The 27,627-nt window shown below is 49.4% G+C and overlaps 1 protein-coding gene across 1 annotated transcript; it reads left to right on the top strand.

Moving 5' to 3' along the window:
• Nucleotides 1–304: 304 nt before the first annotated feature.
• PABPC1L (poly(A) binding protein cytoplasmic 1 like) lies at nt 305–27,170 on the top strand. The gene is made up of 15 exons (XM_036245285.1): nt 305–497; nt 6,155–6,348; nt 10,282–10,397; nt 12,534–12,673; nt 12,820–12,914; nt 15,245–15,382; nt 15,698–15,793; nt 20,582–20,851; nt 21,561–21,645; nt 22,258–22,386; nt 22,899–23,005; nt 24,771–24,864; nt 26,142–26,272; nt 26,707–26,786; nt 27,134–27,170. The coding sequence occupies exons 1-14, from the start codon at nt 305–307 to the stop codon at nt 26,752–26,754; spliced, it is 1,836 nt and encodes a 611-aa protein (XP_036101178.1). The 3' UTR covers nt 26,755–26,786; nt 27,134–27,170.
• The last annotated feature ends 457 nt before the right edge of the window (nt 27,171–27,627 follow it).

The following is a 27,627-nucleotide window of genomic DNA, read 5'->3' as shown; positions in this document are numbered from 1 at the left end:
GGCCCCACCCCGGGCCAGGTGAGGGCTCTCCTGCCTCCAGAGGCGGCGCCAGAGATGCTGCCCACCTGAGGCTTCTAGAACGTCGAGGGGTCCCAGGTGAGCAGCTAAGAGGGGAGGGGCCCGAGCGCCGGCGATTGGCGCGGGGGGCGTGGCGGGATGGTAAAGGGAGGGGCGCCGCGCCCCGGGAGTGAGAGTCCCTTGCCCCTGCGCGCCCGCCACCGCCGAGGCTCCTGCCCGGGGGACGCACACCGGCGTCGAGCGCGGGGCCGCGCTGTCCGGCTCCTCGGTTCCCCCGCCGCCCACCATGAACGCCAGCGGCCGGGGCTTCCCGCTCGCCTCGCTCTACGTGGGCGACCTGCACCCCGACGTGACCGAGGCTATGCTGTACGAGAAGTTCTCGCCCACCGGGCCCATCCTGTCCATCCGCGTGTGCCGCGACGTGGCCACCCGCCGCTCGCTGGGCTATGCCTACGTCAACTTCCAGCAGCCGGCCGACGGTGAGCCCCGGGGCGAGGGACAGGCGGACCGGGGCACGGTTGGACCGATAGCATTTCCGCCACCCGCTCTTTCATCTCTGCTCCTGCATCTTCAATTTTGCAGCCAGGGAAACGGAGGCCCAGAGAGGCGCCCCCCACCTTCCCCCGAGACAGGAATTAACAATTAGTGTGCGTCTACTGTGTGGTTTACTGGCGCTCCGTTTTGGGAAGGGGAGATATTAAGGCTGAGTGGAAACAACCAAGGGCTTTGGGGTCAGGCCGACCTAAAATTAGCCAGCAGCTGTGTGGTTTTAAGCAAATTACTCAACCACTCTGAGCTTCAGTTGCCAGTCTGAAAAATGGGGATCAGACCTGCTTGATAGAGTGGCTGGGAGGAGAAAATTCAAAGCACCTGGTGAGGACGGTGTGGGAGGCGACACAGGTGATGAGTGGGGAAGGCAGGAGAGCTGGGCCTGGGGCTCGGCCTCTCCCGACAGCGTGACATGAGGTCTGCACCAGGCGACTCCCCCTTGGCGAACCCTGAAGAGCCGCTTCCACGTTAGACTCCACAACCCCTATCTCAGAGCTGATAGGACTGATTAGAGCTTGCCAGGTGGCTATGTCCACACCTGTTGAAAGAGGCGAGTTTAAAGATTAAGGGTTTGGCTCAGCGGTTAGAGCTTCGGCCTGCGGTCCAGAGAGACCCGGGTTCCGTTCCCGCTCAGGGTATGTACCGCGGTTGCAGTTTGTCCCTGGCCCTGGTTGCGTCATGCGGGAGGCAGCCACTCGATGTGTCCCTTTCACGTCAATGTTTCTCTCTCTCTCTCCCTCCCACTCTATCTGAACCAAAAATGGAAAAATGTCCTCGGGTGAAAATAAAAATAAATAAATAAAATTAAGGGTACCGCGTTTTGCTGGAGCTCTGCCACTAGGGTGTGAGCTTGAGCAAGAGTTTACTCGGCACTTCATCTTAAAATGTGGGCCAAGGCTTATTCCCCAATAGCATGGAAGGAGAACTGTGGCTGTGACGTATCTCCAGTATATGTAAAGGCTCAGTAAGTGGTAACCTAAGAAAAATAATAGTAGCTGTAGTCTTCAGGTGTAAGACTCCAGAAACAACCAAAAAAGGCCTGATTGGCCAAGTCCAAAAGAGGGCGCCCTTATCCGCATCTCCTGGGTGGATGGGGGGAGGTTCCCTGAACTAGGGGTTTGCTGGGGTGGTTCAGCCTGTTTCCCAGTGGGTGACTAAGCGGGATTCCAGGGGGACTTCCCCTTTGCCCTGCTTTCCCCACCCACAGCCATTTCCATCTTCCTCCAAGCCCTGCAACCTGACCTCTGGGGCCGACTTCATAGATGGGGAAGCTGAACTCCAGAGAAAGGGTTTTGCCCCTGGGTGTTCACTGGCAGGACTAAATGGAAAAACCGGACTTCTTGAAACATGCTCCACTGAGTTCTGCACAGTTCCTGTCCACGCTTCTGAAAGGAGAGGAGTCCTTGAAGCAGGGGACAGCATATTACCTGGGAGGGGGGACAGGCAGTAGCAGTGGCAGGAGGGAATAGCTGCTTTTAGGCACACTGCCACTCGCCAACCTCCTGTTTTGTGCCTTGTGCAAAGAACAAGGTACCTTGCATACCTTATTTACTTTTCACTCTGTCCAACAAGGTGGAGGTAGATGATATTACTTCCCTTTGTTAGGTATGGAAGGGTGGTTAACATCATCATCCCTACTTTACAGAAAGAAACGGGCTCAGAGAGGTGATGTTCACCTCCCCCAAAACCCTAGTACTTGGGATCGAATCTCAGCTCTGCTGCTCAGCAACTCTGAGCTTTAATTTCCTCAAACTGCCACCACCTTTTGTCATAGGGGCCCTCCTTCACAGTTTTATCTACTCGGTGCTTTAGAGACCACAGAAGACCTGGCTCTGCCACTGATCTTCCTTCCTTCCTTTTTTTTCTTTTCTTTTCTTTTTTTAACATATCTTTATTGTTGAATGTATTACAGATGTCCCTCCCCACCTTAACCTCCTCCTTCCCACTCCCACCCCCCTCCTGCCTTCACCACACCATTGTCTGTGTCTATTGGTTATGCATAAATGCATAATAGTTCTTTGGTTTCTCTCTACCTGCCCCACCTCCCCCATTCTCTTTGAGGTTCCTCAGTCTAACAACCAATTTCTACTTCTTAATCCCATCTTCTTTTTCACCCAACCCCCTCCCATCTGGCAACCAACAAAAAGTTCTCTGTATCTATGAATCTGATTCTGTTCTGCTTGTTCATTTTGTTTTAGATTCAATTGTTGATAGATATGTATTTATTGCCATTTTATTGTTTGTATTTTTTTAAATCTTCTTCAAGAAGACCCATCAACATTTCATATAATACTGATTTGGTGTTGATGAACTCCTTTAGCTTTTTCTTGTCTGGGAAACTCTTTATATGGTCATCGATTCTAAATGATAGCTTTGCAGGATAGAGTAATCTTGGTTGTAGGTCCTTGCTTTTCATCACTTTAAATACTTCTTGCCACTCCCTTCTGGCCTGCAAAGTTTCTTTTGAGAAATTGGCTGACAGTCTTATGGGAGATTCCTTGTAGGTAACTAGCTGCTTTTCTCTTGTTGCTATTCTCTTTGTCTTTAACCTTTTGCATTTTGATGATGATGTGTCTTGGTGTGGACCTCTTTGGGTTCATCTTAATTGGAACTCTCTGTGCTTCCTGGACTTGTATGTCTGTTTCCTTCACCAAATTAGGGTAGTTTTCTGTCATTACTTTTTCAAATAGGTTTTCAGTTTCTTGCTCTCTCCTCTCCTTCTGGCACTCCCATGATGCAAATGTTGGCACGCTTGAAGTTGTCCCACAGGCTCCTTATACTATCCTCAGTTTTTTTGGATTTTTTTTGGCTGTTCTGATTAGGTGTTTTTGCTTCCTTGTATTCCAAATCAATGGTTTGCTTCTTGGCTTCACCTACTCTACTTACTATTGAATTATTCTTTTTCAGTTAGTACACCCTTCATTTTATATATATATATATTTAAATTGATTTTTAGAGAGAGAGGAAGGGAGAGGGGGAGAGAGAGAAACACTGATGAGAGAGAACATCAATTGGCCACCTCCTGCATGCCCTCCACTGGGGATTTGGCACAGAAGCTGGGCAGGTACCCTGACCGGGAATCGAACAGTGATGTCTTAGTGCATGGGTCAACGCTGAATCACTGAGCCACACTGGCCAGGCTGCACCCTTCATTTCTGACTGGTCCTTTATTATGCTCTTGAGGTCCTCACAAAGTTCCTTGAAATTCTTACTAAGTTTATTGAGCATCCTTATAAGCAGTGTTTTGAACTCTGCATCTGTTAGATTGCTTATCTCCATTTCGCTTAGGTTTTTTCCTGGAGTTTTGTTCTGTTCTTTTATTGGGGACCTGTTTCTTTGTCTCCTTATTTTGGCTGCCTCCCTGTGTTTGTTTCTATGTATTAGGTAGAGTTGCTATGTCTCCTAGGCTTCGTAGGTTGGCCTATTGTTGTAGGTGTCCTGTAGGGTCCAGTGGCACAGCCTCCCTGGTCACGCAGCTAAGCTCTCGAGGTCCACCCCTCATGTGGACAGTGCACCCTTCTGTTGTAACTGAGTCTTGATTGCTGATGGCATGTCAATGGGAGGGTTTTACTCAGGTTAATCAGCTGCAAGGACAGGCTGTGCCCCCTAACCACCGACCTCTGACTACCTTGGATGATCAGCTGTGCAGGGGCCCACCACACAGAGCAGGGCTCTGGTATCCACTGAGTCCATTCCTTGAGTGTGTCTCTTGTGGAGGTGGTTGGGTGGTGGTCCTTCGCCGTGGTCTGAAGCTGTCCACTGAGTGTGCTGGCTCTGGGGCAGGGTCAGCCACTGCCTGTGTCTATCCGGGGCCACCAGGCATAAGCTACAAAGCGATCTGCAGATGGCTGCTTCTAGTGCTAGGTGCTAGGCCTGGGGCCACTTAGCGAGAGGTGTGGGGCTTGCTGTGGCCAGATGCTGCTTGTTTGAGAGAATTTAGGAAAATCTGAAGCAGGAGCCCAAACAAGACAATCCTATGGTAAAGCCACTGGAAACAACTTGGGTGGGCCCAGAAGTTGGGTGGGGCAAGGCCTCAAGGAATCACCAGGGCAGGGCAAACAATGTAAGCCAGGTTGCTGGAGTCCTAGATATGGTGGCCATCTGCTGACCTCGTGGGGAAGGGCTCACCAAAAGGACAAGGGCCCCTACCAGCACGTTTGTCCAGGAGAAAGCTGCCTCTCCAGCTCTCACCCTGATGACAACTCATCTTTCCCGTATGTCTCTGGCACCTTTCAAACTGCCTCCCCTCTGCGCTGGAGCTCAGAGGGAGCAGGTCCAAGTAAGTCCGTGTGAGGGCCCTTTAAGAGGAACTGCCTGGGGCTCTAGTAGTGTCAGCCTCCCTCAGCCTCACTTCCCACTGGTTTTACAGCCAGAAGTTATGGGGACTTCTTTTCCTGGCACTGGAACCTTGAGCTGGGGGCCTGGTGTGGGACAAGGACCCCTCATTCCTCAGGGAGGATATTCCCAGCCGAGGTGTCCCTCCTGATTTTTATCCACCACACATGGGTGTGGGACCAGCCCATCCGCCTCCGCCCCTTCACCCCTCCGCCCCTTCACCCCTCCGCCCCTTCACCCCTCCGCCCCTTCACCCCTCCGCCCCTTCACCCCTCCGCCCCTTCACCCCTCCGCCCCTTCACCCCTCCACCCCTTCACCCCTTCACCCCTTCACCCCTTCACCCCTTCACCCCTCCTACCAGTCTCAGTGTGGCTGGCTTTCCTCCCTCCTCCCCTCTCCTCCTCCCCTCTCCTCCTCCCCTCTCCTCCTCCCCTCTCCTCCTCCCCTCTCCTCCTTCCCTCTCCTCCTTCCCTCTCCTCCCTCCCTCTCCTCCCTCTCCTTCCCCTCACCAGAGGATGTTTTTTCCATTTATCTTCAGATAGTGTGTGTGTGGGGGAGAGAGAAACATAGATGTGAGAGAGACACATCGAATGGCTGCCTTCCTCCCTCCCCTCCCTCCCTCCCCTCCCTCTTCTCCCCCTCACCAGAGGATATTTTTTCCATTTATCTTCAGATAGAGTGTGAGGTGGTGGGGGGCGGGGGGGAGAAACATCTATGTGAGAGAGACACGTCAAATGGCTGCCTCCCACCCGACCCTGACCAGGACCAAGGACGAGCTGCAACCGAGGTACGTGCCCTTGGCCGGAGTCCAATCCACAACTCATTGGTCCCAGGGCCGACACTCTAACCCCTGAGCCAAACCCGTGAGGGTGTGGCTTCTTCTTTAATTCGTAGTTGTGAGACTTCCATTCAGCTCGATTTCAGGCCGTTCTGAAGGCCGTTTGTTCTGTAGTTTAGTTGTAATTTTGATGTGGTTGTGGGAGGAGGTGAGGACTGTGGTTACCTATGCTGCCATCTTTCCTGGAAGTCCCTGATCTTTCTCCTTCCTGAGCCTCAGTTTCCCCATCTGTAAAATAGGGGTAGGAATCCGTGCTCACATGGCTACAGTGAGGAGAGGCATGAGATGGTAAAAAGCAGGAGGAGTGCCACACACTTTAATTCTCCCGATCCTCCTGAGCCTGCAGGCTCTTATCTTCAGTGAGACCCAGAGAGTCCCCTTAACTTGCTCCTTTCTCCCCTCCTCCTGTTCAGCGGAGCGGGCACTGGACACAATGAACTTTGAGGTGATCAAAGGCCAGCCCATTCGAATCATGTGGTCCCAGCGAGACCCAGGACTTCGAAAGTCGGGTGTGGGCAACATCTTCATCAAGAACCTGGAGGAGTCCATTGATAACAAGGCCTTATACGACACCTTCTCCACCTTTGGGAACATCCTGTCTTGCAAGGTGGGTGTGCCTCTTGAGAGGGTCTGGGTCAAGTGCCTGTGTGGTAGAGGGATTCCTAGCAGTACCTCACTTTACAGTCTATGAGGTCTTTTCAGTTAAGCTCCAGGTTCAGCAAGCACCTGAGTAGTAGTGGTTCTTTCAGTTTCATCTTCCCAGACGTATCAGAGGCCACCTGTGCTTCAGTCTACTCTTGCTGCGTAACCGTCCCAAAGTTTCGTCACTGTCAACAACCATCATTTCGCTCATACTTCTGCAGTCGGCCATTAGAGCTGAATTCAGCTGGGCAGGTCTTCTGGTCTCGGCTGGGCTCTTTCATGTGCCCACGGAAAGCTGGACAGCTCTGCTTCTCGGCAGTGATTAGCTGCCAGCCGGAAGGAACGTCTCAGCTTCCTCCCTGTGGCCTTGCATCCTCAGCAGGCTGCCCAGGCTGGCCTTGTGGCCATGGCAGGGCCCGGGAGACGGGGTGGAAGCTCACCAGGCCTCCTGAGATCTAAACTCAGAACTGGCACTTCCCCTGCATTCTGTTTGCCAAAGCAAGTCACAAGACCAGCCCCAATTCAGGAGAAATTATAGGAAAAAGGGTGTGGGTATAGGAAGGTCGTTAATTGAGACCATCGTGGCAGTGAATGGCCACACCTTGGTTTTTGTGTTTGTGTGTTTGTGTGTGTGGGTTTTTTTAAGATTTTTTTTTTCATTATTTTATTTTATTTTTAATGATCACTCAAGGATATTTTTCCATTTTCAGACAGAGTGAGAGGGAGGGAAGGAGGGAAAGAGAGAGAGAAAGAGAAAAAGACAGAGAAACATTAATGTAAGAGAGACACATTGATTGGTTGCCTCCCACACAACCCCGACCCAGACTGTGGACTGAACTGCAACCCAGGTACGTGCCCTTGACAGAAATCGAACCCGCAACTCTTTGGTCCAAGGGATGATGCTCTAATTGTTGAGCCAAACTGTCCAGGGCTTATTTTATTCTTTAAAGAGAGGGAGAGGGACAGAGAGAGATAGAAACACCAATCGTCTGCCTCTTGCACACCCTCTACTGGGGATTAAGCCTGAAACCTGGTCATGTGCTCTGACCAGAAATTAAACTGATGACCTCTTGGTGCATGGGACATGCTCAGTGCACTGAGCCACACTAGCCAGGCCACACCTTGTTTTTAAGATTTCTGTTACAGTAGAGTGAAGTTCCATAAGAGTAGTGATCTTGTTTTTATTTATCTTTGTATCCCAGTACCTAGAATAAGATGTGACACATAGTAGATGCTCAATAAATATTTATTCCCATTTTCCCCAATCAGATGGGGCTTAGAGGTTAAGAATTGCCTGAAAGGCCCTGGCCAGTTTGGCTCAGCGGTTAGAGCATCAGCCCTCGAACCAGTGGGTCAAGAGTTTGATTCCTGGTCAAGGGCACATGCTGGGGTTACAGGTTTGATCCCCAGCCCCTATCGGAGTTGTGCGGGAGGCAGACAGTCAATGTGCGAGTGTGTGTGTGTGTCTCTCTCTTCCCCCTCCCTCCCCTCCTGCCCACCCCCCTCCATTCTATCTAAAAGTCAATGGAAAAATATCCTCAAGTGAAGATTAACAATAAAAAAAAGTATTGTCTGACAGGGGTCTTATGGCAACTATAACAAGATAAGTAAAGTAAGCGATACTCTTAACAGGTGCTAGGCCCAAAGTAGGAACCTAGTCAACATGATAGAATCTGAATAGAAAAGTTGGGGCTTGAGTTGAAAGTGGGGGACCCTGTTTGGGGCTGGAGAGGGGAGGAGGGTGTGTTGGGTTTAGATTTGGAAGCAATACTAGTTCAGGGCCAATTGAAGAGCCTCAAATGCCAAGTTGATCTAGTTCTGTGGACAGTAGGAGCTACTGTAGGTGAGGTCCCAATGGGACACCATCACAATTCCATTTTATTTATTTATTTTTAAATATGTTTTTTTTTTTTTTTTTAGAGAGGAAGGGAGAGAGAAATAGAGACATCGATGTGAGAGAGAAACATCAATCGCTGCCTCCTACATGACCCCTACTGGGGATCAAGCCCCACAACCCGGGCATGTGCCCTGACCGGGAATTGAACTGGGACCTCTCAGTCCATGGGACAGTGCTCAATCCACTGAGCCACACCAGCTGGGCCACAATTCCATTTTAGAGAAAGCATCCCAGTAGTCAGCATGGAAGCTGGGTCGGGAGGCCGGGGTGGTCATCTAGGCAGAAAAACGCCCCTTAGCTGACCTGGGGCACTGACTGCAGGGTGGGTGGAGTCACAGTCACCTTGAAATGGGCATTAGTGGATTTTGTCTAAGTTCAACCAGAGGGATGGGAACTATGTGGCCTGAAGATGTTTCTCATTCTCGAGCTTTGTCCTTCTAATTTGAGTTAGGAAGCTTACAAAATGGGGGTCTTTGCATTAAAGCAAGTCTTTTGTTGAAACAGTACATGAATTGGTCAAGTTTGTTTGTTTGTTTTGTTTTTTTCCCCCCTTTATTGCTTTTAGAGAGAAAGGGAGAGGGAGAGAAAGATAGAATCAATGAGAGAAAATATTGATTGGCTGCCTCCTATATGACCCCCACTGGGGATTTGGTCTACAACCTGGGCATGTGCACTAACCAGGAATTGAACTGGCGACCTCTTGGTGCATGGATCAACGCTCAACCACTGAGCCACACCAGCTGGGCGGTCAAGTTTATTTTTATTTATTTTTTGTTGTTAATCCCCAACTGAGGATATTTTTCTGTTGATTTTCAGATAGAATGGAAGGGAGGAAGGGCAGGGGAGTGGGGGGAGGAGAGAGAGAAAATCGATGTGAGAGAGACACATTAATTGATTGCCTCCCACACAACCCTGACTGGGGCCAGGGATTGAACCTACAACCCAGGTACGTGCCCCTGACCAGGAATCAAACCTGCAACCGTTTGGTCCACAGGTCGACACTAACTGCCAAACTGGCCAGGGCGAATTGGTAAAGTTTAAACAATGTTGAAAGGAATAAAGTGAAAAAGAAGGTTCCATCCTTTTCAACCCTAGTCCCCAGAAATAATCATTGTTAAGTTTTGTGTGTTTCTGCTTAAAATTTTCTCATGTGGATGCCCACTTTAACCCAGCTGGGCTTGATGCCCCCCCCCCCCCATTAATGATATACCCTCCAGATCACTCTGTCAGCCACAGAATCACCATGTTCTCATCAGCTGCATACCTACAGTCAACAGGTACAAATGTACTGTAACTTACTTAACCAGTCTCCTCTCGATGGATGCTCAAGTTGTTTCTAATTTGCTGTTAGAAACAAGGATGTTTCTAAAATAGGAGTTTGACCCTGGCTGGTCTGGCTCAGCAATAGAGCATCACCCCGCAGACCAATGAGTCATGGGTTTGATTCCGGCCAAGGGCACTTACTTCGGTTGCAGTCCGTCCCTGGCCCTGGTCGGGGTCGTGCAGGAGGCAACCAGTCGATGTGTCTCTCACATCAATGTTTCTCTCTCTCTCTCTCTCTCTCTCTCTCTCTCTCTCTTCCTCTCTCTCCCCCTCTCCCCCTCTCCCTCCCTTCCTCCCTCCCTCTATCTCCCTCCCACTCTATCTGCAGATAAATAGAAAAATATCATCAGGTGAGGATTAAAAAAAAAAAAGAATAGGGGTTTGAATCTGATCCTCTTGCCCATCGCTTTAGGAAGATAATGAAAAACGTGTCTGTGGCATAGAGGACCTGTGTTCAGTTTGAGGACTCGATCCCTCGTTAATGTGTGAGCTTAAGCAAGTGGATCGACACCTCCAAGCTGTAGTTTCCCGTCTCTAAAATGGAGCTGTTGTGTGACGTAGGAGTGTCTGTCACAGGCCAGAGCAAGCACTCAGATATCCGTTGTCATCATCTTGCCATTCTGTCCTACCTGAGTCCTCTGTCGGATGCTCTCCTTGTCCTTTTTCTCTGCGGCCCAGGTGGTGTGTGATGATCACGGCTCCCGAGGCTTTGGCTTTGTCCATTTCGAGACCCATGAGGCTGCGCAGCAGGCCATCAGCATCATGAATGGGATGCTGCTAAATGACCGAAAAGTGTGAGTGGTGGGGGCGTGGAGGGTGGGCCGAAGCTGAAGGAACAGAATCTCGGCACCACCGTCTAATGGGCACCAGGCACTGAGCAGCAGCCAGTATTCTTCCTCGCAGTGTGACCTTGGAAGAGTGGCTCAATCTCTCAGGGACTCCCTTTCCTCAAGTAAAAATGGGACTGCTGATATGCTCAGAGGACCGTTCTGAGTAGTAAATGAAGTGATGATTCTGAAGTTCTGGCAGGAACAGCTAATGGCCAGACATCAATGGACCCAGCCTTCTCTGCATGCCTGTGAATTTTTTTCTTAAGCCTTTTGTGTTGTTTCATGGGATTTTTGGATGGGAGGGAAAGTAGGCATATGCTTAGCCAGCCATCTTCATACATTTCCATTTGGCATCATCCCCACTTCACAGATGGGAAAACTGAGATGCAGGTGCTGAAGAGAAACTGCTTTGGCAGTGCCCCTCCCCCAGTTTTGCTTCTGCCCATCTGATGGCTCAGCCCCATGCTCGTCACTGTGGAGTGATGGAGACTTTGAGCTGGGAGATTCACTGAGAGTCATTCTGTGCAGGGTTTCTCTGGGGAGGCTTCTGTCAACAAAATTGAACGATGGTGGGCTTTCCCCAGAAGCATGTTATTATCTTTGTTAGCTACAATTTGTCCAAGTTTACCTTGGCCACTCAGTTTTCTCCAGTTTTTAGTGCCAGCTATAACTTTGTGCTAACCATGCTATAGATACTATCAAATTTTCTTATGCTTTGTGTTGTTGTTGTTGTTTTTCTTATTCTTTTTGTTGTTGTTGTTAATTCTCACCTAAGGATATTTTTCCATTGATTTTTATTTTTTTATTATTATTTATTTATTTTACCCTCACCTGAGGATATTTTTTCATTTTTTTGTTCAGATAGAGTGGGAGGGGGAGAGAGAGAGAGAAACATTGATATGAAAGGGACACATCGAGTGGTTGCCACCCACACAACCCAACCAGGGCCAGGGACAAACTGCAACTGAGGTACGTGCCCTTAGTGGGAACCGAACCTGGGTCTCTCTGGACCGCAGGCCGACACTCTAACCGCTGAGCAAAACTGGCCAGAGCATTCCATTGATTTTTAAAGAGTGGAAGGGAGGGAGGAAGGGAGAGAGAGAAAGAGAAACATTAATGTGAGAGAGACACATCGATTGGTTGCCTCCTGCACTACCCTGACAAGGGCCAGGGATCGAACCTGCAACCCAGGTACGTGCCCTTGACCAGGAATCAAACCTGTGACCTTTCAGTTCTCGGGGCCAGTGCTCTAACCTATGAGCCAAACCAGCCAGGGCTCTTTTCCTTTTTAAAGAATATGTTTTTATTGATTTTAGAGAGAGAGGAAGGAAAAGAGAGAAAGAAACTTTGATTGGCTGCCTCCTGTATGCCCCCTACTGGGCATTGAGAGCGAAACCCAGGCATGTGTCCTGACAGGGAATTGAACTGGCGACCTCTTGACATGACGCTCAACCAACTGAGCCACACCTGCCAGGGCAGTTTTTTTGTTTTGTGTTGTTTTTCTTAATCTATGACACTTCCCTAGATGTGTTGACATAAACTTGGAGATTACAATTTTTAAAATTAATATTGTGTTTAAGTGACTTCAGTGCCCCCAAAGCAACACTAGCATGGATTGTGTCTGATTCTCCCACCAGTTTCTCCAGGGTACCCAGTACGTGGTAAATGAATGAGCAAATACTTGCAGTGTGAATTTGATCCCTAGTTTTACAGGAATGAACACTGAGACTTGGAGAGGTTAAGAAACTTGCCCAGGGGCCCACAGCTAGGCCACTGCAGAGCGAGGATTCAAGTGTGACTCCCAAGTTCATGCTCTTATCTCCTGTGTACTCCGCTGCCTGGTGTCTGGTAGGACTTCCCTGTGCATGTGCCACAGGAATGAAGTCTTCTAACCTTATGATGGAACATAGAATCTTGGCTGTGGAATGTGGTTGGGCCTTGGATATAGTCCATCTATAGAGTATTGCCCTGTCCAGTCTTCTGATGAGGGAGTCAGAGGCCAGAGGCTGGTGGCAGTTGGCCCCAATGACCCGGGGTTGCTGCATGGGCTGGAATTGAGATGAGGGTGGCTGGCAGCCTACCCTGTTGGTGTGTCCACAGCTTCGTTAGCCACTTCAAGTCCCGGCAGGAGCGGGAGGCTGAGCTGGGGGCTCGGGCCATGGAGTTCACCAACATCTACGTGAAGAACCTCCGAGTGGACATAGATGAGCAGGGGCTGGAGGAGCTCTTCTCCCAGTTTGGTGAGTGTGTTTTTCAAGGGAGTTTGGCGTCACTTTCAGGCTGGGAGGAGGAGCCCTCCCGGGGCTTCCTGGAGAATTGTGGGAGGGAAAGGGGAACACCTTGGGGCTTCCCAGAGTCCCCTTTGAGCCAGGTTGGTCCTTCCCAGGGAAGATGCTGAGTGTGAAGGTGATGAGGGACGACAGCGGCCGCTCCCGAGGCTTTGGCTTTGTCAACTTTGAGAAGCATGAGGAAGCCCAGAAGGTAGGAGCCTGCCTCCCAATGCCCTGTTTCCCGGAGGAGGTGCTGAGCCAGGACTAGGAAGAAGGGAGATCACGCCCTGGCCAGTTTGGCTCAGTGGTTGAGCATTGGCCTGCGGACCAGAGAGTCCCGGGTTCGGTTTCCGCTAGGGGCACATACCACAAAAAAAAAGAAGGGAGATCAGGAGCAGAGGGCTCCAGCTGCCCGTGGAAGGAGAGGAAGTCCCTCCCCAGCCCCAGTCACATGAGCCAGCGCTCCTCCTGCCTGTGCGGAAGGCAGAAGGCTTCGGCCTCCTTCAGTGGCTTCCAAGCCGTGGAGCAGGCTTATTATAGATTCTCGCCACACGGGAGGTAGAAGGGGCCTTCGAGGCAGCCACTACCCTCTTCTCGAATTGATGGTGGGACTGAGGCCAGGGAGGAGTGTGCCATGCTGTTTCTTGCTTCCAGGCCTTTGAAAATGCTGTCTTCCCACAACACTTCCCTTGTCGACTCTCTAGACCAGTGCTGTCCAATAAACATGTAACGTGAGCCTCCTGTGCAATTTACAATTTTCCAGTAGATTGAAAAAATAAAAATTTCCAGTAGCCACATTAAAAAGGGTAAGAAAAGAAACTGAAAATAATTTCAATAATATACTTCATTCAAATTAACAGTCAAATTATGACCACTTCAATGAGTATTTAATATAAAAATTGAGACTTTTTTTTCTTTGCGTACCCTTTTTTGTACTTAATTCCTTGAAATCTGGTACATACATAGCACAATTCAGACTAGCCATATTTCAAGTGCTTAGTAGCCACTTGTGGCTAGTGACTACCATACTGGACAGCTTTAGACTATACAGTGCCTGTCCTTTGGGTCTCAGCTTATACTTTCCCTCCTTCAAGAAGCGCCTCTTTCTGTCTTTACTTACTTATAATACCATCTGTCTCCTCCATCATTAGCACAGATGTCCATGTATAGAACGGAGGGTAGGGGCTGGGTCTCGTTTCACCATTAAGTCTCTAGTATTGTACCTGCCAGTAGGTACCAGATACGTATTTGCTGAGCAAATGAATGGAACAAGGTCACACAGTGACAAAGCTGGAATAACAATGTTATGTGTGGCCTCCCACCATAAAGCTGTTTGCATGGCTGCTGCCCCATTGCAATCACTGGACATGAGCTCAGCTCGTGGTGGCTTCTGGTTGGAGACCTGGATCCTGGTGCCACTGTGACAGCAGCCACTTCTCACTGTGCTAAGGGTTTTGCCTACATTCTCCTCTCTACCCCCGCTAATATGGGCTCTGCTGTTATTATTCAGGTCCATGGGTTGTAGCTAGTAAGAGTGATCACTGGGATTAGAACCAACTCTTCTGACTCTGAAGTTTTGTTCTTAAGTAAATGGCCCCTTTGAAAGGTGTGTGTCCTTGGACAAGTCCCACCTTCTCTCTGGGTTTTGGTTACCCTGACTGTAAAATGACAAGTGGGAGCACATGGATGAAGCTGCAGGGGCCCATTCACTCCAAAGTCTTGGAGACTTTGGTGATGACCTTTAAGACTGCTGTGGAACAGGCAGTTCCTGAGTCCACAAGGTATATTTACTTGTATTTGCTTCTTTAGGCGGGAAAGCAAAAGTCATCGTGTGAAAGGTTTTACTAATGAACTGACCACTGAAAAAGTCAGTTCCCTTCAACATCTCTCTTCACTAACACCATTATCTAACCCTAACTACTGAGTTGGTACACACATGGATGTGTGCCTTGTGCTGATTTTTGTGGATAAGTCAGTGCAAATTCAGCTCAAAATGAATGGATTGCAGAGAGAAATTGCACATCTGTCAGAAGATGGAGGGTTTCATGCAGCCAAGGCCACCGGCAAGTTAGGGTCTGGCAGCTCAGGCCAGTTAACTGAAGGAAAGCAAAATCAGCGAGAGTTAAGACACCAAGGTTTCTGAAACGAAAGTGCTCACAATTAGCAGAAGGATTCTTTGTGCTGTGAAATCCAACGTGAAGTAAAGAGTATTGATTATGCTATTGTGCCATTTTGAAAGAATTATGCTTGCTACTTTGTTAAAAAAAATCTGTGTAGTTATAAATTATCAAATATGGGAGATTGCAAACTTTAATTTCCCTTTTTAAAATAGAGTCAGAAGCAAGACTTTTTACAATCTACAGTTTACTCTGAAATTGTGTCCCATGTTTTTATCCTGGTACTAGTTACTCTCAGCTAACAAGGCTGGCCTGGCTGGCAGGTGGCCCCTTCTAGACCCCTGAGGTGGGACTGGAGGCCCTGGCTAAGACCAGGGCCTTATGGGTGGTTACCAAGCCCTCTCACTTCATCTTCTCTGCACAGGCTGTGATGGACATGAATGGGAAGGAGGTGAGCGGGCGTCTGCTCTATGTGGGCCGGGCCCAGAAGCGGGCGGAGAGGCAGAATGAGCTTAAACGAAGGTTCCAGCAGATGAAGCAGGACCGGCTGAGTCGTTACCAGGTGCGGGTCAGCCTCCTGGTGGCAGCTGCTTCTATGTGTGGGTGGCCCTGATGGGACTCTTTCCTCTATCAATCCCATGTCTGGGAACTGGGCTTTAGGGGTGGGGGGGCTCCAGCTTCCAGGTGATGGGCACGCTGAGTGATTGGGGAGGTGCATGGGTTCTGCGCGAGACTGGGAACAGGAGGCATGGTGACCAGGGCTTCCACTGCCCCCGGCGGCCCCCCACCCCCACCCCCACACCCACCCCACACCCCACACTCCAAGGCAATCGGGAGCTTAGAGGGGAGGCAGAGCTAGCAGTGTCCTTTCTTCCAGGGTGTGAACCTGTATGTGAAGAACCTGGACGACTCCATTGACAATGAGAGACTGAGGAAAGAGTTCTCTCCCTATGGAGTGATCACCAGTGCCAAGGTGAGGGCTGCGGGCGCCTCCAGTGGACAGGCGGCCTTCCCCTCCACCCTCACTGCCCACGCACCCCTCCTCCCTCCCTGGGCTTCCAGGGAGCTGGCACTGAGCTACACTTTTTGGATTTGGGACTATGTCTGATCCCATTGGACTTTGCCTGGGCTGGAGGGAAAGAGGGTAGAAATACAGTCCCAGTCACACAGCTGGTCTTTTTGGGGCTCACTGTACCCTTGGTTCATTCAACAAGCATTTATTGAGTGCCTCCTGTATGCCAGATTCCAGAAATTCATGTCTTAGTATTTCCATTGACTTTCGTTGCCTGGCCTTGGCTGGTGACATACCCCTTCTGGGCCTGTTTCTCCATCTGAAGAACGAGAGGGTTGGGGCTACATCATTTTCGTTTATTCTTCCCCATTTATTAAGCCGCCTTGGTATCTGAGGTGTGATGATTGGCCGTTCTACTCAGTAGCTCTGTGACCTTGAGCAGATGTCTTCTGAGCCTCATGTATAAGAGGAGGAAGTTGGGCTGCAATGGTTCTCAACCCTGACTTCTCAGTGAAATCCCCTAGGGTGCTCCTAATACAAACACCTGAGTCAGAGAAAGTAAATGTAGATCTCTGAGGGTAAGGACTGGGCATTTTATTTATTTTTTTGTTAATTCTCACTGGAGGATATGTTTATTATTATTATTATTATTATTATTATTATTATTATTTAGATAGAGTGGAAGGGAGGGAGGGAGAGAGAGAGAGAGAAACAGTGATATGAGAGAGACACATTGATTGGCTGCCCCCCACACAACCCCGACCGGGGCCAACAACTCGGATACATGCCCTTGACTGGGAATCAAACCCATGACCCTTCAGTCCGCAGGACAGTACTGTAACTGCTGAGCCAAACTGGCCAGAGCAGGGCATTTTATTTTGAAAATCTCCCCAGATGATTTTAAGATGGCCCAGTGTTCATTTATTGCATACTTAAACACCTGCTGCTTTTACCAGGCCCCATGAGAAGCACACAGGAACAGGTCCTTGTCCTTGGGTAGCTTACAGTCTAGTGGGGAAGTCAGAAGCATCACTAACTCAAATCTATAAGGCATGTGTTGGGTGGTGGGGTAAGTATTGGAGGTGGAGCTGCAGTAGCTCAGTGGAACAGGAAGGAGGGCTTCCTGTAAGAAGTGGCAGTGGCAGAAGGGTTTGACTTGGCTGTGAGGAGGTAGGGAGCTGCAGGTGGGAATGAGGAACCTTCCAAAGAGATCGGTGTGGGTAATGGGGCTGGAGACCTGCACATGTGTTCTGATGGTTACATTCTTAGGAAGTGGTCTACAAGTTCTTTTGCCTATTAAGTCCAACTTTATTTATTTTATCTATTTTAGTTTTTTTCTTTATTAATTTTGGAGAGAGAGAGAAACATCAATGAGAGAGAACATCGATTGGCTGCCTCCTGCATGCCCCCCACTGGGGATTTAGCCCACAACCTGGGCATGTGTCCTGACCAGGAATAGAACCGGTGACCTCTTGGTGCATGGGTTGACGCTCAACCGCTGAGCCACACCGGCCAGGCTTAAATCCAACTTTAAATGTCCTTCAGGGATCCTGTTATTTGGAGGAAAGGTTGTAACAATTTTTGAGTTAAGGAGCTTTTGACGAAAAGTGTGACAGAAAGCTGTGGGATATGTAAATTAAGCAACAGGAAGTTGGATTAAACATCACAAGAAGTTGTGGGCCCTCTTTTCCGGCAAATGCGTACTTGGTTTAGTATCGTGGTTGAAAGCTAGGATGTTAAAATTAATCAGAACCAGGTCTGAACCCCTGTCCTGCCATTAACTAGCTGTATGACCTGAGGGAAATGAGTGCCTTTTGGGCTCTGTTTGCCCATCTGTAAAATAGGAGCAACATTCCCTACTTCTAGAGGTTTCCTGAGAACTGAAGAGCCTACATGTAGAGCACCTGCCCACAATAAGTAGTGAAATCATGATCTAATTATTTGCATACATTGCATATATAATTTCAGGAGATTCACCTCCCTCCTTGAATGAAGGGAAGTGTAAAAATCTGTATTGCTTAGAGTTGAGACACACCTATCTTGTGAATTGACTTCATATAAGTTTATATATTTTTATATAATTTAATGTATTTTTTCATATAAATTAGTATTTATAAAATTAAATGAGAATGTATATAAAGTGCTTACAACACTATCAAGTTCATAGTAAGCTTTGCATAAGTGTTAGCTGTACTAATTTATTATTATTTTTTCTACCTAACGTAAGTTCTTGTTAATTTAAGACAGTATTTTTGTGCCAAGAAAAAGTGGGTGTCTGATAGAGCCTATGGACCCCTTTTGAGAATACTTGTTTTTTGAGAATTATTTTATTTTATTTTTATTTATTTTTTTTATCCTCACCCGAGGACATTTTTCCATTTTTTGTTCAGATAGAGTGGGAGGGAGAGAGAGAGAGAGAAACATTGACATGAAAGGGACACATCAAGTGGTTGCCACCCACACGACCCAACCAGGGCCGGGGACAAACTGCAACCGAGTTACGTGCCCTTAGTGGGAACCGAACCCCGGTCTCTCTGGACCGCAGGCCAATGCTCTAACTGCTGAGCCAAACTGGCCAAGGCTTGAGAATAATTTTAAATGCATAAAGGAAAGCTGATAGAACCACAAAACACAATTATATTGAAATAATTATCAAAATGCTAAGGTGGTAGCAGTATGTACTTCTTTATTAATGCATCAAACTACAAGATCTAGTGAAGTAGCAATTAGCATAAAAGTTATTTTGAGATCAGCAATAATGAATGTGATGTGAAAATATTTTCTCTTCTTGACAGTCACAAGCACAGCTAATACTACTATATTTTTTGTTGCCCACATTCAAAATAGAAGGAAATGCTAATGTGAAAATATAGATGCCATATTTTCCCCATCCAGGTTTGCAGATCCCCTGAATTCCATCCATTGACCTCCCAGTGGATCTGTGAACTCTCAGGTTAAGGCTTCTATATGAGCAGGTAGCAAAGTACAGTTGGAAAATCACTGGTGCAGGGCATGGGCTCTAATAGAGCATATTCAAAAATTATCTCAGCTCTATTTCTCATGGAGTAGGTGAGCCAGGCCAGTCTTGACTCTAAAAAAGATCAAGAACCCTAAATGTAATGTGGATTGGATCCTGGAAGAGAAAAAGAATGTCAGTGGTAAAACTATTGAAATCCAGATGAAATGTACAGTTTAGTTAATAGTATTGTAGCTAATGTAGTTAATAGTATTGTGCCAATGTAACTATGGTAGTTTCAATAAATGTACCATGTTAACATTGGGGCAAGCTCGGTGAAAGGTGTACAGCAACTCTGTACTATTTTTGAGACTTTTCTATAAATCTAAATTTATTCCAAAATAAAAATGATATTTTAATTGAAAGGCTAAGAACCTCTTTTCCAGACTTCAAAAGAACTTGGCTCAAGACCTTGCGGAGGCAATGGGGGTTTACCAGATGGTTCATTGCATTGGAGTCTTGACATATAACCCACTGGTTGGGTGACCCTGGACAAGTCACTCTCTTTTTTTTAATCCTCACCCCAGGATATTTTTCCACTGATTTTCAAATAGGGGGCGTGGGGGAGAGAAAGAGAGAGAGACATTGATAAGAGGGAGACAAGCAACTGGTTGCTTCCCTGATGACCCTGACCAGGGCTAAGGATTGAACCGCAGCTGAGGTACATGCCCTTGACTAGAATCAAACCCGCGACTCTGGCCGCATCAGCAGGCCGATGCTCTAACTGCTGAGCCAAACCAGCCTGGGCTTTTTTTTTTTTTTAATGATAAAAAGTTTTATTTCTACTAAAAATAAGATTAACAGATTAAAGTACCAAGAATAGAAATTCAAGTTATTTTCATATTCCCTACCAATCTAACTCTTCATTGGAATCTCCAGGAAATATAGCTGTTAAGAAGAGGACCTTTTTGATGTCCATGATTCACAAATGAAGTAGAGAATTGTATGACTAGCTTAATAAAACCCAAGAAGTAGTCGAAATGCAGATTGTTTTCATCATAGTGACCTCAACTGAAATGTCTGATTGTGGCCCTGGCTGAAGAACTTGCCCTATTCTTAGATTTTTAACTAAGCCTGGACTATCATCTCACATCATTTCAGCCCCTCTGAGGAAGGTATATACATTTAATTAAGCCAGCTTCCCATCACAGCCTAAGAAAATCTTTTGAGAAATAAAAATATTTTTTCCCCACTGTTTTTAAATATATTTTTTTCTTTATTGATTTTAGAGAGAGGAAGGGTGAGGGGGAGAGAGATAGGAACATCAATTGGCCGCCTCCTGCATGCCCTGCACTGGGGACCGGGCCCACAACCTGGGCATGTCCTCTGACTGGGAATCGCACCAGTGACCTCTTGGTGCATGGGTCGAGGCTCATCCACTGAGCCACACCGGCCAGGTTAAAAATATATTCTGGAATGCAGCTCTTCTCCCTGCCTCTGGGGAATGGTCAGCGAAACATGAGCAGCCCTAGGTTAGCAAGTGGGCTGGTCTCAGACCTGTCACTCTAGAGCCCCACTGTCTTCACTTATCAAGTGGGGGTCACAGTGATGTGAGGAGTGTCACGTATCTGGCATGCAGTGAGCCTCCGTGAATGTGGGGGTGACAGGACACCCCTGATGGCAAATTCCTGCTGGGCCTGCTCAGGGCCAGGTTGGGGCCCCTGGGAGGAGGGGAACAGGCCCCAGGAGTTGTTTCCCCTCCCCCAGCAGCCCTTGTCTTGTCTTGCTTTTAGGTGATGACAGAGGGTGGCCACAGCAAAGGGTTTGGCTTTGTGTGTTTTTCCTCTCCAGAAGAGGCAACGAAGGCCGTCACAGAGATGAACGGGTGCATCCTGGGCACCAAGCCGCTGTACGTGGCGCTGGCCCAGCGCAAAGAGGAACGGAAGGCCATCTTGACCAACCGGTTCATGCAGCAGCGCTTCTCGGCCATGCGGGCCCTGGGCGGCCCCCTCTTGGGCTCCTTCCAGCAGCCTGCCAGCTACTTCCTGCCCAGCGTGCCCCAGGTGAGGGCCAACCCGAAACCCCAGATGGCCAGGTAGAGCAGGAAGAGAGCTTCACAGGCAGACACAGGCTCCCAACTTGCTTCTGCTAGAAACAGCAGGTCGTTTTCACCCCATCTCTGAAAGGGCTGAGAGTGTCACTGTCCAACCGTGCTTGCCAATGGGAGACTCTCTGGTCAAGTTTAAGTTTGGGAACAATTTCAGTAAACAAAGGAAGCCAAGGTTTCTTGATCACTTACGTTGTCCTACCCTCATGTGCCAGTATGTGTTCTGACTGTCCCAACCCGGAGAGTAGGTAGCACGCCCCCAACTGAAATGGTCGTTTTTGGCAGGGTGCCTGCCTGCTACCATCTCTGAGCAGCATGGTTTGGGAAGGGAGTTCGTGTGGAAGTAGAAAGGTGTTAGCCATTAAAGGCTACTAGAATGGGGAAATTCCTGCTCAGTAGAATGTGTCACCGTTTTATCCCGGCCGGTCGTTGGGCTAGTAGCTCCGATAATAAAGGGCGAGGATGGAACCGGAGATCTTGCCCTGGAGGGTTGAGGAATAGTGGACATCCTGAAATAGGAAGCAAGCCTTCGTCCCAGCACTGTGGGTCTTTACTAACCAGTCCCTTGGAGGGGACAGTGGAGTTCCTGTGATGGTGTCCCTGAGGGGATGCAGTTTCTACTTCCCCTGTTGCACCCCCCCTTACTCCGGGTCTTCTCCACACAGCCTCCAGCCCAGGCTACATACTATGGCTCTGGCCCATCTGTCCAGCCTGCCCCCAGGTGGACGGCTCAGCCACCTAGATCCTCGTGTGAGTGACCCAGCCCCTTCCACTCATGAGAGTGGGCCCGATGGGGTAGTGTGTAACATCATGGTTAAAGAACATGAGCTTTGGGGTCAGGCCTGTCTCTGTCACTTCCTAGGGTGTTAATTTGGGTGGGTAACTTCTTCTGTGAGCCTGTTTCCTCCGCTGAATGTGGGCCTCAATGAGGCACGTGTAAGCGCACCAAGCACAGCGCCGAGCCTGCGAAAGGCTCGCCTTCTCTTCAGTCGGCTCAAGACTGATTTGTGGCTGAAAATTCTTGCAAAGCTGAGAAAGTGAAACGCCTTTGGCTGTGTTGCTGATAAATGGCCCTTTTCTAAGAGTGAAGGTTACCTGACGAAACCCTCTGTGGGGACGAAGGTGTGTGACCGTGCCACCTGTGCCTCTTGGGGCTCTGGGAGCCATGAGTCGGTTTGTAATAGCAAACATCCACACCCCCTTCCTGGAGTGCTGGGTCTGCCTGCAGAGGTGAAGCCACTCATCTGTCTGCTCTTAATGTCTGGTTCCTCTTCCTGGAACCGGCGGGGTATGGTGTGTCACTCTGATTAATGCCCCTGCTTCCTGCCAACCTTTCTTCCTCCATGCTCTCTGTACCACAAGCCACTTACCCTGCAGCTGCCTCAGTGGCCTGGCCACCAGCCACGTCTCCGCGCTCCCTGGCCCACATCAGCAGTGTCAGGAAGGTCTGCACCCAGGTGCCACACTGGGTGCCCCACACCCAAAGAGTGGGTGAGTGGAGGCAGGACCAGGAGGAGTGGGCATGCGAGGGGGCAGGGGCAGGGGCTTGGTGCTGGCTTGGCACTAGTCGGGGATCAGAACCAGCCTCCGTGGTGACCCTCTTGGAGAGCAGGGCTGACTTTAGAGGCTGTGCAGTACAGTGGTTAGCGAGGGTTCCAGAGTCTTGCAGGCCCAGTTCCTGGCGTTACCTTTACTCTGTGGCCTCACTAACTTCTGTTAACAGATCACCTCATCTTTAAAATGGGGATGAAAACAGTTTTGTGGTGTGGGTGAATGAGATCATACATGCAGGGCCTCAGCACCAGATCTGCACTTAGTAGGTTCACGGCAGCAGCTATGAACAAGGGTGTAGGTGTTGACTCTAGGCACGCACGTGTGAAAGGTGTTTGTGCATCCGTGTGCCGGCACTGGGCTCAGTGCTGCGGATTCTGCGTGAATGCGCTCTCTAGGCTTTATGCCTTCAGGTTGCTCCCAGGCCCTAACGCCCTGCTTATTTCTTACAGCCAACATTGGTACCCAGACCACTGGACCTGGTGAGGCAGGATGCTGTACAGCAAGCGGGCCTCTCCTGACACACAGATATTCCTTGGGAACGCCCAACACCCACGAGGTAAGGCTGGCCCAGCTGCCCTCTTGGTGCAGGCTCTAGGGGGCCTGGCTAGAACCTTGGCTAAGGTATTGGCCCTCTCTGGGCCTTAGTTTTCTTCCTTTGCTTGGCTTATAAAGTTTCGTTTATTCATGTGTACAATCAAAAAGAGATCACCCATGCTCGGCTGGTGTGGCTCAGTGGATTGAGCATCCTCCATGGACTGAGAGGTCCCGGTTCAATTCCCTGTCAGGGTACATGCTCCACTTGTGGGCTCGATCCCCAGTAGGGGGGTGCAGGAGGCGGCCGATCAATGTTTCTTTCTCTCCCCAACTTTCTCTCTAAAAAAATTCAATAAAAACATATTAAAAGAAAAGAAGATCACCCTTACTAACAGAAGGAGGAAAAGGGCCAGGACCATGTTTTATTAGTCACGATTTGCTTTGCCTGGGTTATTACCAACTGAATTTGGATTTCCTTAGTATTTATGTGTGGGCAGCAAGGATGGGATTAATCTGCAAAACAGAATTGAAAATACCATCATTAAGTTTAAAGGCTGTGCATTCATCTCCCTGTGCACCCCCCACCCCCAGTCTCAAACTTAGCATTTTCATCTCCTGTCTAGAATTTCACCATGCACACTTCTATTTCTCGCAAAAGAAACAAGAGTAGTCTTTTTAAAAAATATATTTTTTCTTTATTGATTTTAGAGAGAAGGGAGAGGGAGAGAGAAATAGAAACATTGGTGAGAGAGAACATCGATTGGCCGCCTCCTGCATGCCCTCCATGGGGGATTGGGCCCACAACCCGGGCATGTGCCCTGAACAGCAGTCAAACTGGCAACCTCTTGATACATGGGTTGACACTCGACCACTGAGCCACACTAGCTGGGAAAGAGTAGTCTTTATTTATATTTTTAATTTTTCTTTATTTTCTTTAATTTACTTTTATCCTCACTTGAGGACATTTTTTTTGCATTTATCTTGAGATAGATTGGGAGGGAGAGAGGGAGGAAGAGAGAGAGAGAAACATAAATGCGAGAGAGACACATTGAGTGGTTGCCACCCATACAACCCCAGCCGGGACCAGGGACAAACTGCAACCGAGGTACATGCCCTTAGCGGGAACTGAACCCTCTCTGGTCCACAGGCCGACGCTCTAACCACTGAGAAAAACAAGCCAGGGCTATTTTTTTTAATTGATTTTAGAGGGAGAGGAGGGGAGAGGGAGAAAAAGACAGAAACATTGATAAGAAAGAACATCGATTGGCCGCCTCCTGCATTTCCCCCACTGGGGATTGGGCCCACGACCTGGGCATGTGCCCTGACTGGGAATCAAACCGGCAACCTCTTGGTGCATGGGTTGTCGCTCAACCACTGAGCCACACTGGTCGGGCGAGTAGTCTTTAAGGAGCAACATGCCTTTAAAGTTATCAAGATCAGAAGTGAAAGGGTCAGAAGTATATTGGGAATATGGCCCTAAAAGCTACCTGATCAAAAGTGCGTTGATACAAAATGATTAGTAAGGTATGGCTTCATTTGGTTGCATGCATCGGGGGCCTTTAGAGGTTCCTAGCACTGTGGAAAACAGCTGTTCAGAGTGTAACTTTGTCATGTTGTCCACCGTGCCCTTGTTGGGGCCTCTGTCCCACCCGATTGTCCATACCTTGCCCCCCGCTCCCCTCTTCCAGAGCCTTCCTGGAGGCCTGTGCTCACCTGACAGGGTTAAGTGTTTCAAGGCCTTGCCTGTCCGTGGTGGTTAAGGGATGTGTCCCCGGCACCATGTGCAGGTCCAGGAGCCTGCTGTGTGCCTCCCTGGACAGGAGCCCCTGACCGCATCCATGCTGGCCGCAGCACCACTGCACAAGCAAAAGCAGATGATTGGTGAGTGGCTGGTTCCCTTGCTCTGTAGCAGGAGGAGGGGGGCTGGGAGCTGGCTAGCCTGGTGGGGAACACCGAGTGGAGGTCACACGTGAAGACAAGGTCCAGCTTTGCCACTGACCAACCTGCTAGGTGACCAATAATCTAGGCTCTGTTCTCTCATCTTAAAATACTGGTCAGACCAGATGTGCCCAGGGTTTCTTCAGCTCTGTTGTTCTTGACTTTGGCTGGGACAGACCCCAGATGTGGGGAGATCAGGGGCCAGGAGGTGGAGTAAGTATGAAGGGTATGGTCTTGGGTTTCTGCCGGGTCATGGCACATAAGGTGGGTGTTGGGGTTCCTCACATCTCCCCTGGAAGGGAAGAAGCTGTCACCAGATTTCATCAGCTTCCCTAGTGGAGCCCAGTGCAGGAAGGTGGGAAATAAATGTGCTTCAGGAGAAACAACGGTGGTTCTCCGTTGGACCCTGGACCCTGTGCAGTTCTTCCTGTGTCTGTGACAGGCCCTGCTCAAGGGTGCTGCTAACTGTTGAACGAATGAACGGCTTGCTAGTGCTTGGCAGCTTCTTTTCCTCAAGGTCACCAAGATCCCCTGACCCTTCTCGGACCTTTCTCTGTAGGCCCCCACTGCCACCACCCCATTGTTTCCTCAACTCACTTGGGGTTTTGCCACTTTTTACCTACACCTCAAAGAAAAAATCGCAGTGGGCTTAATGGAGGCAGAAAGCTCTGTTGGCAGTTCTTGTAAACATTTTCACTTTGCTCAAGGGAAAACCCCTCCCACTCCAGGCACCCCAGCCTGCCCAGCCCCTCCACACATTGCCAAGATGGGCTGACTGCGAACACTAGGCCGTCACTAGGAGTACCTGATGGTGGAAGGTGGATTTATCTTGTGTATTTGGCTCTCCACCCCCCAAAAAGTCAGGTTCAGCCTTATCATATCCTGTCTAGAATCTCAGTGTGTCTACTTGGAACTATTTCCTGCAAAATGAACAAGAGTAGTCCTTAAAAAGCAACCACATTTTGTGTCAAACGCTATGCAACTACTTCACATCTAACATCAAGTAGGAGTCTGCAGACTGACCTCCAGACTGAGGTTGGCTATGCCCCCTTCAGTTGGGAAAGAGGCTGCTGGTAGCCAGGTTAAGTAACATCACCTGGAAGGAGCGGTTTGGGGACAGCCACCCAGATGCCTCACTGCCCCATTCCACAGTACTGCCCCGGGATGCTGGGGTATCAGCCAGGTGTGTGTTCATAACCCACCAGAGGTGTTCCACACAGGTGAGCGTCTCTACCCCCTTATCTACGATGCCCACACGCAGCTGGCTGGCAAGATCACGGGCATGCTGCTGGAGATCGACAACTCGGAACTGCTGCTCATGCTGGAGTCTCCGGAGTCTCTCAATGCCAAGGTGGGCTGGGGCCTGGGTGCCAGGGAGCCCTGAGGGCAAGAGGACAGCTAAGGACCAAGGCGTCTCCTAGATGAGCCAGTAGGCTGCCATCTGGACAGATGAGGTTTATCTTCTTGCTAATACCTGCGGAATCGTGAGTGGGACAGATGATTCTCTGCAGCTCCATAGGCAAGGTTTTGGCACAGGACCTGTGTTCTGACTCTGTAAGGGTTACGATTTTCCCAGCTGTCCAGCAGCGCACGTGTATTGAGAAGATGAAGATGACCGTGGGTTTCTGACCCGGTTGCTGGCAAGCAGCAGTCAGATGAGGGCCCTGCAGAAATGCTGTGGAGGGAGGGGAATTCTTGTATCTAGCATGTGGAGCAGGGGGAGGTCAAGGCGCTCCCTGGGACCCTGCTGGGCAGCTGCACTAAGCCCCTCCCACTGCCCCACAGGTAGAAGAGGCGTTGGCAGTGTTGCAGGCTCACCAGGCCATGGAGTAGGAGCAGACGAAAGTGGAGGCGACTGGAACCAGGTGGGTGGGCGGGGTGGGAGGAACGGTGACAGAAGCAGCTGGGCCCAGAAGCAGTCAAGAACTGGGCAGGACCAGCTGGCTTTCACCATGTTGTAACCATGTTGTAACACTGCTTTCTCTGAGGCCCCTGGAGGAATCTGGGGGAAGCCCTGTGACTGGCATGGGTGCCGACTGCAACGTGAAGGAGGCGTTCTAGCTGCCCTGCCTGGCCTCACTTCCTCTGGGCGCTGCCTCGCTCCGTTCTGCCTGCCCAAAGGCCTGGCTTCGTCCAGTCTCTGTCCTTAGTTGAAGAAGACCAGGTGTCTGCCATACTTCAGAAACACTGATTTTTACTCTTTCATCCCCAGAAAGTGGAATCCTCACTCCCTCGGCTGACAAGAGAACAGTTTTCCTGCTCTTGGCTCTAAGGCCTTGTGAACCGTAACTGGTTTCCCAATTGGGCTGTATCTGTACCTGAGCTGTGTGTGTGGAACGAAGGCTGACCCCAGCCAGCCCATTACATTCTTCCCCTCTTTTTTATTGAATTTATTGGGATGACACTGGTTAACAAAAGTATACAGGTCTCAGGTGCACAAATCTGTGCACTGTGTTGTGTGTTCACCACCCTGAGTCAAGTCTCCTTCCATCACCATTTATCCCCACTGTACCCTCCCCCACCATCTCCATCCCCTCCCTGCGCCCCATTGCTTTGTGCATTAAAAGTGCAGCAAACTGGTCTGTCTCCCAGGAGGCCTTGTGTGAGGGAGGTGGGCAGAGGGCAGGCTTGACGGGGTGGGGCTTTGGCTGTAAGGAACGGAAAGGAGAACAGTGCTGAAACAGGGTGTGGGCAATGGGGCTGCAG

This window comes from Molossus molossus, unplaced genomic scaffold (genome assembly GCF_014108415.1).
Source record: "Molossus molossus isolate mMolMol1 unplaced genomic scaffold, mMolMol1.p scaffold_m16_p_6, whole genome shotgun sequence".
In the NCBI taxonomy this organism is placed as follows: Eukaryota; Metazoa; Chordata; class Mammalia; order Chiroptera; family Molossidae; genus Molossus; species Molossus molossus.
Note: the sequence above shows the minus strand (reverse complement) of the source record. Positions and strands in the feature narration are given on the sequence as shown.